At 41.7% G+C, this 12236-nt stretch overlaps 1 protein-coding gene and 1 non-coding gene across 3 annotated transcripts in view; one reads left to right on the plus strand and one right to left on the minus strand.

Annotated features, from left to right (window-relative positions):
• The window catches only part of CAMLG (calcium modulating ligand), a 20663-nt gene extending 8641 nt beyond the window's left edge, over positions 1–12022 (plus strand). The window contains exons 3-4 of one of the 2 annotated variants that reach the window (XM_007519901.3): positions 3108–3173; positions 10912–12022. In XM_007519901.3, the coding sequence (XP_007519963.1) occupies positions 3108–3173; positions 10912–11103 (258 nt within the window). In that variant the 3' untranslated portion in view covers positions 11104–12022. The remainder of the gene's footprint in view (positions 1–3107; positions 3174–10911) is intronic. The other variant, XM_060178284.1, reaches the window with a different exon arrangement.
• Positions 5196–5302, minus strand: LOC132537311 (U6 spliceosomal RNA). The gene has a single exon (XR_009548764.1). It is a non-coding gene; the product is annotated as a U6 spliceosomal RNA (small nuclear RNA).
• Positions 12023–12236: the final 214 nt, after the last annotated feature.

The following is a 12236-nucleotide window of genomic DNA, read 5'->3' on the forward strand; positions in this document are numbered from 1 at the left end:
GGAATTAATGTTTTACATTCAACAGTAAATACAATAGTTTGTACATGCATAACATTCCCCAGTTTCCCATATAACAATACAACCCCCACTAGGTCCTCTGTCATCGTTCTTGGACCTGTATTCTTCCCACCCACCCATCCCAGAGTCTATTACATTGGTGCAATGCTCTCTCTCTCTTGTTTTTTTTTTTTTTTTTTTTAATATCTACCTTTTTAATTTTTTATTTATTATTTTTATTTATTGGATAGAGACAGAAATCAAGAGGGAGGAGGGTGATAGAGAAGGAGACATCTGCAGAACCTGCTTCACCACTCGTAAAGCTTTACCCCTGCAGGTGGGGAATGGGGGCTCCAACCTGGGTCCTTGCGCATTGTATTACATGCGCTCAACCAGGTGTGCCACCACCCGGGTCCCTTGTTTTTTTTTTTTTGTTTTGTTTTTTAAGATTTACTTATTAATGAGAGAGACAGAGAGGACAGAGAGAACCATAACTTCACTTTGGCATGTGACAATATCAAGGGTTAAACTTGGGGCCTCATGGTGAGAGTTCAACACTTCCACTGAGTCCCCTTAAGGGCCACTTGAGTACTAGCCTGCTTATATGCTCATTTGTTAGTTAATTACCTCTAGGTGAGTCATATGTTACTGATTGATGTATTATGTGTTGTCGTCACTGCATTCTTTTTTTTTTTTTTATCTTTATTGGATAGAAACAGTCAGAAATCAAGAGGGTAGAGGGAGATAGAGAGGGCGCAAGACAGACACCTGCAGCCCTGCTTCACTATGCATGAAGCTTTCCCTCTGCAGGTGGGGACCAGGAGCTTGAACCCGGGTCCTTGTGCACTGTAATGTGTGTGTTTAACCAGGTGCATCACCACCTGGCTCTCACTGCATTCTTTAAATATTTTTTTATTTATTCCCTTTTGTTGCCTTGTTTTATTGTTGTAGTTATTATTGTTGTTGTTATCGATATCGTTGTTGGATAGGACAGAAAGAAACGGAGAGAGGAGGGGAAGACAGAGGAGGAGAAAAAGACACCTGCAAACCTACTTCACCACTTGTGAAACGACTCCTCTGCAGGTGGGAAGCTGGGGGCTCAAACCAGGATCCTTACCCGGTCCTTGCGCTTTGCACCACCTGCACTTAATCTGCTGCGCTACCACCCTGCTCCCTCTTTAGATATTTTAAGACGTAAATTGTGGGCTAGGTAAATAACTCAGTGTTATAGCATGGTCTTAGTATGCCTGAGGCCCTGAATGCTTTTTTTTTTTTCTTTCCTCACCAGAGTTATTACTGGGATTCAGTGCCTACACAGCTCCACTGTTCCCAGCAACCATTTTTTTTCCTTTTCTATAGAGGGTGAGAGAGGGAGCCATCACAGTACTGTTCCACTACTCAAGATACCTCCCCCTGGAAGAGCATGAAAGCCTGATGCCCTATCTCCCTAGCCTGAAAAATAGGCTTTTTGTTTTATTTTTTTAAATATTATATTTATTAATGAGAGAGATAGGAGGTGAGACAGAATCAGCCATCACTCTGGTTCATGCAGTGCAGGGAATCAAAGTTGAGACCTCATACTTGAATCTTCTGATCCATAGTCAGACGCGTTATCAACTGTGCCACTGGCCCCAGCCTGGGATCTCACACTTGAGAGTCCAGTGCTATAGCCTCAGTGATGGCACGGTTGGTAAAGGGGGGGCCTGCTTATGATGCACCTGGCAGAGTGTACATGTCACCAAATCTAAGTACCGGGAGCTAGGCAGTAGCACAGTGGGTTAAACGCACATGGCACAAAATGCAAGGACCGGTGTAAGGATCCCAGTTAGAGCCCCCGGCTCCCCACCTGCAGGGGGTCACTTTGCAAGCAGTGAAGCAGGTCTGCAGGTGTCTATCTTTCTCTCTTTCTGTCTTCCCCTCCTCTCTTGATTTTTTTTTTTCCTGTTGCCGCCAAAGATATGACTGGGACTTGGTGCCTACACTAAGAATCCACTGGTTCTTAAGACCATCTCCTTCCCTTCCTCCCTCCCTCCCTCTTTCTCCCTCTCCCTGCCTTCCTTTTCTTTCTATTTTATTTGATAGGATAGAGAGAAATTGAAAGGGGAGGGAGAGAGAAAAAACACCTGCAGCGCTGCTTCACCATATGTGAAGCTTTCCCCCTGGAGGTGGGGACCAGGGACCTGAACCCAGGTCCTTGTGCACAGTAATGTGTGCGCTCAACCAAGTGTGCCACCACCCAACCCCATAAATACACATATTTTAAATTTTTTTTTTTTTTTAATGGCTAGAGACAGAGGAATTGAGAGGGAAGGCAGAGATAGAAGAGACACCTGCAGTACTGCTTCACTACATGTGATGCTTTCCCCCTATAGGTGGGGACCAGGGGTTTGAGCCCAGGTCCTTGTGCACTATAACAGGTTCACTCTATTGGGTGCACTGCTCCCCACCCACCACCCCCTTTAAAGATTTTTAAAATATTTATTATTTATGAGAAGAGGACAAATAGAACCAGAGCATCACTCTGACACATGAGATGCCAGAGATTGAATTTGGAACCTCATGCTTTAAATCTTTAAAGAGACTCTAATGCTTTCTCTACTGCATCATCTCCTAGGCCACTTACTCATGTTTTATGGTTAGGAAATTCTCTTTATTTTCATCACTTTTGTTTTGCAGAGGTAAGATTACTTTCATCCAGGAGTCGGGCGGTGGCGCAGCAGATTAAGCACAGGTGGCGCAAAGCACAAGGACCAGCATAAGAATCCTGGTTTGAGCCCCTGTCTCCCTACCTGCAGGGGAGTTCCTTCACAGGTGGTGAAGCAGGTCTGCAGGTGTCTATCTTTCTCTGCCCCTCTCTATCTTCCCCTCCTCTCCATTTCTCTCTGACCTATCCAACAATAACGACATCAATAATAGCTACAACAACAAAACAAGGGCAACAAAAGGAAATAAATAAATAAAAATTTTTAAAAAAGATTACTTTCATCCACTAAAATTAGATGCTTTATTATAGTTCTTGTGCTTCAGATTTTATATTTGCTATTAGTTTTAACTTACCATGATTTGAATGATAATGTTGGGAAATATATTTTTATCTTTTATCTTCACAGTCCATATTCGCTCCATTTCTTACTTTACAACTTGCATACATGGGACTATACAAATATTTTCCTAAGGTAAGTTAGTTTTTTTCTAATTTATGGTGACATATTTAGATTGATATCTAGATACTTCAAAGATCTTTAAATCAGTTGAACTTGTAGCCTGTGTCAATACTTCCAAAAGTGTGATTGGTTCACTGATGCTGATGTTCAAACTATTTCTTTCTTTCTGTGATGAATGAAATTCAGAAATTAAGAATTAAAAACTTATACAGCACTGTAACAGGGGTAGGTGGTGTCACACCTGCTTGTACACATTTTACAATGCGCAAGAACCCAGGTTCAAGTCCCCAGTCCCCACCTACAAAGGGAAAGCTTTGTCAGTGAAGAAGCTGTGCTCTCCCCCTTTCCTCTTAATTTCTGTCTCTCTCCAATAAATAATGAAGTAATAAAAAAATTTTTTTAAAAAAAGACATTGCTGGGAGTTGGGCAGTAGTGCAGCAGCATAAGTGCATGTGGTGCAAAGGGTAAGGACCGGAGAAAGGATCCCAGTTCGAGCCCCAACTCCCCACCTGCAGGGGAGTCGCTTCACGGGTGGTGAAGCAGCTCTTCAGGTGTCTTTCTTTTCCCCCTTTGTCTTTCCCTCCTCTCTTCATTTCCCTCTGTCCTATCCAACAATGACGACATGAATAACAACAATAACTACAAGGACACCAAAAGGGAATAAATACATAAATAAATATTAAAAAAAAAAAAAAAAAGATATGGTCTGGGAGGCAGCGCAGTGGATAAAGCATTGGATTCTCAACCATAAGGTCCTGAGTTTGATCCCCAGCAGCACATGTACCAGAGTGATGTCTGGTTCTTTCTCTCCTCCTAACTTTCTCAAGAGTAAATAAATAAATTCTTTAAAAAAAAAAAAAAAAAGACACTGCCATAGAGCTTTTTATTTTTCAACAGGTGTTGGCCTGCTGTGATTCAGTGAGAAACTTGAAGATATTTGTTCATGAGTGAGAGATATAGAGAGAATCAGAGCATCACATTGGCACAGGGGATGCCGGTAGTTGAACTTAGGACCTCATCCTTCCATTGTGCCGCCCCACAGTTACATACTTCATCACCTCATCTTTAAGTTAAAAATTTTCAGGGTGTCAGGTGGTGGCACACCTGGTTAAGCACACATAGTACAGAGCACAAGGACCCCTGCAAGGGTTTGAATTCAAGCCCCCAGCTCCTCACTTTCAGGGGCACATTTCAAGAGCAGTGAAGCAGATCTGCAGGTGTCTATCTTTGTTTCTTCCCCTCTCCCTCTCCTTCCTCTCTCAATTTTTATCTGTTATATCCAATAAAACTGGAAAAAATGGCCGCCAGGAACAGTGGATTAGTAGTGCTGATACCGAGCCCCCCAGCAATAGATAACTGTGGAGGCAAAAAAAAAAAAAATCCCTTAATTGGGATTTAATTAATCCCTTAGTTGGGGCCAAAAGGTGGCTCACCTGGTTCAATGCCTGTTTTACCATACATTAGGACCCAGGTTCAAGGCCCCAGTCTCCACCTACAGGAGCTTCACAAGGCGTGAAGAAGTATTGCAGGAATCCTCTCTCTCTTTCTTCAATTTTATTTATTAATGAGAAAGAAGGAACAAGAGAAAAGAACCAAACATCACCCTGGTATATGTGCTGCCAGGGACTGAACTCAGGACCTCATGCTTGAGAGTCCAATGCTTTATCCACTGTGCCATCTCCTGGACCGCTCTCTCCTCTATTCCCATTTCCTATCAGTTTCTCTCTATACTATCAAAATAAATAAAGTTAAAGTAAACCCATATAGTAATATACTTCAGTCTTTATTGTACTGTTTAATGTGAAACTCAAATCTGTTGAAGGTTTTAGAGCATTGTTACCTCACCAATGTCTGTCTTACTCCTTTTCAGGGAGTTGTAGCCTCTATATTCTAAAGGCTTGATGTTCTTTTTCCCAGTGTAGATTTGTCTTGCCTGTTTTAGTACGCACAATGTAATGAGTGATTTTATATATACTTTAGAAGCTTCTTTCAACCTATTTAGTATTTTTAAGGTGATTCCTTTTTTTCCTCCTCCCTAAAATGAAACATTTCACAATACTTTGTGTCACCCTTGAGTCAGAGCCATGTTAATCTTTACTGTATTGCTCCAGTGTTAGTATTTATGCTGCCAAAGCCAGCACCAGGATGCATTCTTGTGCAGAGTACTTTTTTTTTTAAGGAGGTTAATGCTTTTTTTTTTTTAAGATTTTTTTTTACGGTTTTTGTTATTGATGTCATCGTTAGGTAGGACAGAGAGAAATGGAGAGAGGACGGGAAGAGAAAGATAGACATCTGCAGACCTGCTTCACCTCCTGTGAAGTGACTCCCCTGCAGATGGGGAGCCGTGGGCTCGAACCAGGATCTTTATGCTGGTCTTTGCGCTTTGCGCCATGTGCGTTCAGCCCGCTGCGCTACTGCCCGACTCCCGAGGGGTTAATGCTTTACAGTGCAGTCACTAACAAATGCATACAATTCCATCATATAATAGCCTCCACCCTCTTCCTCCCTCCCCAGTCTTTTGCTTTGGTGCAGTGCACTTTGTGCTCTCCCATAAGAGGTGTTTTTTTTTTGTCTCTAGGGTATTGCTGGAATTCACTGCCTGCAGTATGAATCCACTGCTTCTAGAGGCTATTTTCCCCCTCATTTTTGTTGCCCTTGTTGTTATTGTTGCTATTGCTGCTGTTGTTGCTGGATAGAATAGAGAGAAATGGAGAGAGGAAGGGAAGACAGAGAGGGGGAGAGAAAGAGACGCCTGCAGACTTGCCTCACTGCCCATGAACTGACCTCCCTGCAATTGGGTATCCAGGGGTTCAAACTGTGATCCTTATGCCCGAATTTGCACTTAGCCCCATGTGCACTTAACTCGGTGCACTACCACCTGGCCCCCCCATAAGAGTATTTTTTGTCCTGCTCAGTAATAACTCATTTGTATGAGTTGTACCCAATTTTATGGTTTATCCATTTATTTATTCTCTTGTTGATGTATATCTTGTTTCCAACTTTTGGTTATTATAACTAGAGCAGCTAAAAACTTTGGATGACCCGGTTTAGTCCCCTGCACCACCAGAACTGAGCAGTGCTCTGCTGGTAAAAAACAAAAACCAAAAAGGGGGCCGGGCAGTAGTGCAGTGGGCGTAAGGACCCTGGTTCGAGCCTCTGGCTCCCCACCTGCGGGATGGGGGTGGGGGGGTCGCTTCATGGGCGGTGAAGCTGGTATGCAGCAGTGGACTTGTAGTACAGGCACCAAACCCCAGCGATAACCCTGGAGAAAAAAGAAAAATAAACAATTTTAAACCTTTTAGTACATTTCTGTTTTGATTTTTCTTGAGCAACTATAGTGTTTTTGTTTGTTTATTGTGCTTTTATTGCCACCAGGGTTGTGGTGGGGCTTGGTACTGATGCTATAAATCTACCACTCCCGGTGGCCATTTTTTCCTTTTCTTTTTAATTCAATAGAACAGAGAAATTGAGGGGCCAGATGGTGGCTCACCTGGTTAAGTGCACACATTACAGTGCACGAGGACTCTGATCCCCACATGTGAGAGGAAAGCTTCACAAGTGGTGAAGCAGGGCTGCAGGTGTCTCATCTCTCCCCCTCTACTCTTAGTTTCTCTGTCTCCAAGAAAAGATTTCTTAGGGCCAGAGACACAGCGTAATGGTTATGCAAAGAGACTCATGACTGAGGCTCTGAAGGCCCAGGTTCAATCCCCAGCCTCACCAGAGTTCAGTATCTCTCTCATATTAAAATAAAATGAATAAAATGAATAAAATATTGTGGTCCAGGAGGTGGTGCAATCAATAAAGCATTAGACTCTTAAGCATGAGGTCCCAAGTTCAACTCCCAGCAGCACATGTACCAAATTGATATCTGGTTCTCTCTCTGTATCATTCTTTTTTTTTTTTTAAGATTTATTTATTAATGAGAAAGATAGGAAAGAGAGAAAGAGCCAGACATCACTCTCGTACATGTGCTGCCAGGGATTGAACTCGTGACCTCATGTTTGAGACTCAACTGGTTTTTTTTTTTTTTTTAAATTTTATTTATTGATTGATGAGATTTTATTTATTGATTGATAAGATTTTATTTATTGATTGATGATGCTGCCGGGGCTTGAACTCAGGATCTCACGCTTGAGAGTCCAGCGCTTTATCCACTGTGCCACCTCCCGGACCACATCTTTTTTTTTTTTTAACAATTTATTTATTTTCCCTTTTGTTGCCCTTGTTGTATTTTATTGTTGTTGTAGTTATTAATGTTGTTGTCATTAGATAGGACAGAGAGAAAATCTTAAAATTTTACTCGGTTAAACTTTTTTTTTTTATTTAGTTGGTTTTTGTTTCGTTTTTAACAGAGCACAGCTCAGCTCTGGTTTATGGTGGTGTGGGGGATTGAGCCAGGGACCCTGGAGCCTCAGGCATGAGAGTGTCTTTGCGGTGGTGTGGGGGAATTGAACCTGAGACTTTGGAGAAAGACACCTGCAGACCTGCCTCACTGCTTGTGAAGTGACCTCCCTGCAGGTGGGGAGCCTGGAGCTCAAACCGGAATCCTTATGTTGGTCCTTGCGCTTTACACCATGTGTGCGTAACCAGCTGTGCTACTACCCAGCCCCCTTCTTTTTTCTGTTTCTTTTCTTTTCTTTTTTTTTTTTTTTTTTTTTTTTACCAGAGCACTGCTCAGCTCTGGCTTATGGTGGTGCAGGGGATTGAACCTGGGACTTTGGAGCCTCAGGCATGAGAATCTGTTTGCATAACCATTTTGCTATCTACTCCTGCCCTTTGTCTTCTTTCTTTTCTTTTTTTTTAAGGAGAAAGAGCATCAGTTTTTTTTTTAAAGAGATTTTATTTATTAATTAATGAGAAAGATAGGTGGAGAGAGAGAGAGAGAAAGAACCAGACATCACTCTGGTACATGTGCTACTGGGGATTGAACTCAGGACCTCATGCTTGAGAAACCAGTGCTTTATCCACTGCGCCTCCTCCCGGACCACCCCTTTTTCTTTTTAATATTTGTTTATGATGAGAGACAATATCAATCACTCTGGCATATGCAACATCAGGGATCTAATTTGGGGCCTCAGGCATTAAGTCCTCTGCTCTTCACTCTTCACCTTCCGAGCTACCCTTTCTAGTTCTCGCTCAATTTTTTTTTTTTTTTAATTATTTCAGATAGAGTTAGACAGAAATTGAGAGGGAGGGAGAGAGACTTGTAGCACTGCTTCACTGGTTGTGAAACCTCCTTCCCCACCATAAGTGGGGAACAGAGATTTGAACTGAGTTCCTTACTCATTGTAATGCTGCACTCTACTAGGTGTGCCACCAGCCCACCCCTTGCTCATTCTTTTTTTTTTTTTTTCCTCCTCCAGGGTTATTGCTGGGCTCGGTGCCTGCACCATGAATCCACCGCTCCTGGAGGCCATTTTTTCCCCCTTTTGTTGCCCTTGTTGTAGCTTCGCTGTGGCTATTATTATTGCCCTTGTTGACGCAATTCGTTGTTGGATAGGACAGAGAGAAATGGAGAGAGGAGGGGAAGACAGAGAGGGGGAGAGAAAGATAGACACCTGCAGACCTGCTCCACCGCCTGTGAAGCGACTCCCCTGCAGGTGGGGAGCCGGGAGCTGGAACCAGGATCCTTACGCCGGTCCCTGCACTTTGCGCCACTTGCGCTTAACCCTCTGCGCCACCGCCCGGCCACCGCCCCCCCCCCCCCCTTGCTCATTCTTAAAGGTCTTCCTCCCTTCCTTCTTCCTCCCTTTATTCCTCCTTCTCTCCCTGCCTCCCTCCCTCCCTTCTTTCTTTCCTTCCTGCCTTCCTTCTTTCCCATCACTAGAACTTCACTGCTCTGAAACAACTTCTTCAGCTAAGAGACAGGGAGAGAAGGGAAAATGCCACATCACCAAAAGCTTTCCACAGTAGGATGGGGGCCGGACTAAAATCAGGGTCATATGCTTGGCAAAGCAGTATCCTTTTTTTAAAAAAAAATTTATTATGTTTATTTATTTATTGGGTATAGACAGACAAATCAAGAGGGAAAGAGGTGATAGGGAGAGAGAGACACCTGCAACCCTGCTTCACTTGTGACTCGTTGCTCTAACCTGGGTCCTGGTACACTGTAGCATGTGCACTCAACGAGGTGCACCACCTCCCAGCCCCAGAAGTGCACTTTCCAAGTGATCTGTTTTACAGTCTTTTTTTTTTTTTTTTTTTTTTTGCCTCCAGGGTTATTGCTGGGGTTTGGTGCCTGCACTAGGAATCCACTGCTCCTGGAAGCCATTTTTACCATTTTTGTTGCCCTTGTTGTCATTATTATTGTTGTCATTGCTGTTGTTGTTGGGTAGGACAGAGAAATGGAAAGAGGAGGGGAGACAGAGGGGCAAAGAAAGACAGACACCTGCAGACCTGCTTCACCGCCTGTGAAAGGACCCTCCACCCCCGCAAGTGGGGAGCCAGGGACTCGAATCAGGATCCTTATGCTTGTCCTTGTGCGTTGTGCCATTTGCGCTTAACCCGCTATGCTACCGCTTAACCTGCTATGCTACCGCCCGACCCCCAGCCTGGTTTTTTTTTGCCTCCAGGGCTATTGTTAGGGTTCAGCACCACGAATCCACTGCTCCTTGATGCTATTCTTTTCCCTTTTGTTGCCCTTGTTATTGTATCATTGTTGTGGTTATTATTATCATTGTTATTGATGTCATCGTTATTGGATAGGACAGAAATGGAGAGAGGAGGGGAAGACAGAGGGGGAGAGAAAAAGACACTTGCAGATCTGCCTCACCGCCTGTGAAGCGACCCCCCTGCAGGTGGGGAGTCGGGGACTCAAATTGAGATCCTTGTGCTGGTCTTTGCTCTTCACGCCATGTGCACTTAACCTGCTGCGCTACCGCTTCCCCACCCCCCCGCCTGTTTTTAATTGTACTTCTTGAAATCTTTTCTGTACTTTGCACATAAAGAAAACCCTATCATAATTACTCTCTCCTTTGGATCCTAATATCTCATATTCTCTGTTACTCATTTAGCAAATACTTACATGCTGTCTAGTGGTGCTTTTCCTGTTTTACCTGATGTTACATATTTTATTGTAGCCTTTTTTTTTTTAATTTTATAAAGTGAGAGAAAGTACTGGGAATGGGCAGAAGCCTGCAGCACTGTTTCACTGCTCTTGAAGCTTCTATCCTACAGGCGGCACCAGGGACTTGAACCCACACATGGTCCTCATGCATGGGTGCATCTTTGCCTGGCATCAGAGTACTGTTATACTCTGACTTACAGTGGTGCTGCGGATTGAATCTGGGATCATTCGTGCCTTAAGCATGAAAGTCTTTTTTGCGTAGCTACTATGCTATATCTCCAGCCCACTGTTACATTCTTTTAATGTTTGTTTATTTTAATGAGAGAAAGACCAGAGCATTGCTCTGGCTTGTAGTGCTGGGGATTGTACCTGGGATTTCAGAGCCTCAGACATGAAAGTCTTTTGTAGAATCATTATGCTGTCTCCCCAGTTCCCACCGTTACACATTTTTAGCTGCTCTTTATGTCTTGCTTCTGAGAAAGATATAAGAATGGTATCTCTTTCCTACTACTTAGTATGGTTGCTACTTTATATATTTTCAGTAAATGTTTGTTTATATGTTATTAATTGATGTTTAGAGACTTAATAGTTTAGAAATCAGACAAAAAATGAGCAGTACTGATAATGTTTTTATGGAGCTTAAGTATTCTGTAAGCTGTCAGACTTAAGTCTTCTTCTTTACAGGGTGAAAAGAAGATAAAGACAACAGTACTAACAGCTGCACTTTTGTTATCTGGAATTCCTGCTGAAGTGATAAATCGATCAATGGATACCTACAGCAAAATGGGCGAAGTCTTCACAGACCTCTGTGTCTACTTTTTCACTTTTATCTTTTGTCATGAACTGCTTGATTATTGGGGTTCTGAAGTACCATGAACCTGTAGAATCAGGATAGTCTTACAAAAAGAAAGTTTCTCTTCCATATCGAAATATCTTGAAAGGATACAAATTGGTTTACACCTTTATGTAATACTCTACTATATAGGAGTTGTAAAACTACTTGGTTAAGAATGAGACTGCAGGTTCCCTGATTTAAAAGGGCTGAGTATGTATTAGTAACTAATATGAAGAATAGAATATCAGTGTCATTAATTGATGTTTTTGTTTAATTGTAATAGAATTGCTAGTCTGTACCTCTTCCTAACTTCTCAGATTCGTAATTGCTCTTCTTAGGAGCTGAGCTAGTGCTTTTAGGAAAGCAAATTAATGTGTTTTTTGCCAGCTTCAAGGGCTGCATCTTGTATTTGTATTCTGTCCTGAGAAATGGAGTCATCATAAAAATAAAATGAAAGAACCTGAATTCTCTAATGTTAACTCTGCACTACTGACCTCTGAGGGATAAATGAGACAGCCAATTCACTTCCTTATTGAGTCTTAATTTTTACTCCAATATAAATATTTAATGGAAAGAATTATTGATTCATATTTGTGAAAGTAGAAGGTATTTAAGAAATGTTTATTTATTTTACTTTAATTTTTATTTATGAAGGTTTGTATTACCAAAGCCAGAATTGGGTATTTTTACTTTTGAGCTTTAAATTTTCAGAAGAATGTTTTTAAGTCAAATTAGAATAGAATGACTAGATATAAAAAATGGAATTTAATTGCCTGAGGTGTGCAATCCAGTAACATAAATACCCTTTTAACTAACAACACTGTTTTACTTGTTTTCTTTAAAAAAATACTATAAAGCATAAGTGTTATATCACTTGGTAATACATTTCTTTACAAATTTTTGTATGGTCTATTTGGTTAATCCTTGTGATATTAAATACATATATACTTTTTAAAATTATTCACACAGTCTTGATTTTTGTCACTATTTTGAATCAGAACTATGGAAAGTACAACAATTAAGGCTGGTTCTTGGTTTCAGTTTAAAACACTTTTCTGATATTTTAATGAAGCTAGTTATCTAAAAGGTTGGAAAGCATTCTTGAATTTGTCACCCAACCCTTGAATTCTCTAATTGTCTTCAAACTAATTTTTACTTTTTTTTTTTTTCCTTT

This window comes from Erinaceus europaeus, chromosome 2, assembly GCF_950295315.1.
Source record: "Erinaceus europaeus chromosome 2, mEriEur2.1, whole genome shotgun sequence".
NCBI classification, from domain to species: domain Eukaryota; kingdom Metazoa; phylum Chordata; class Mammalia; order Eulipotyphla; family Erinaceidae; genus Erinaceus; species Erinaceus europaeus.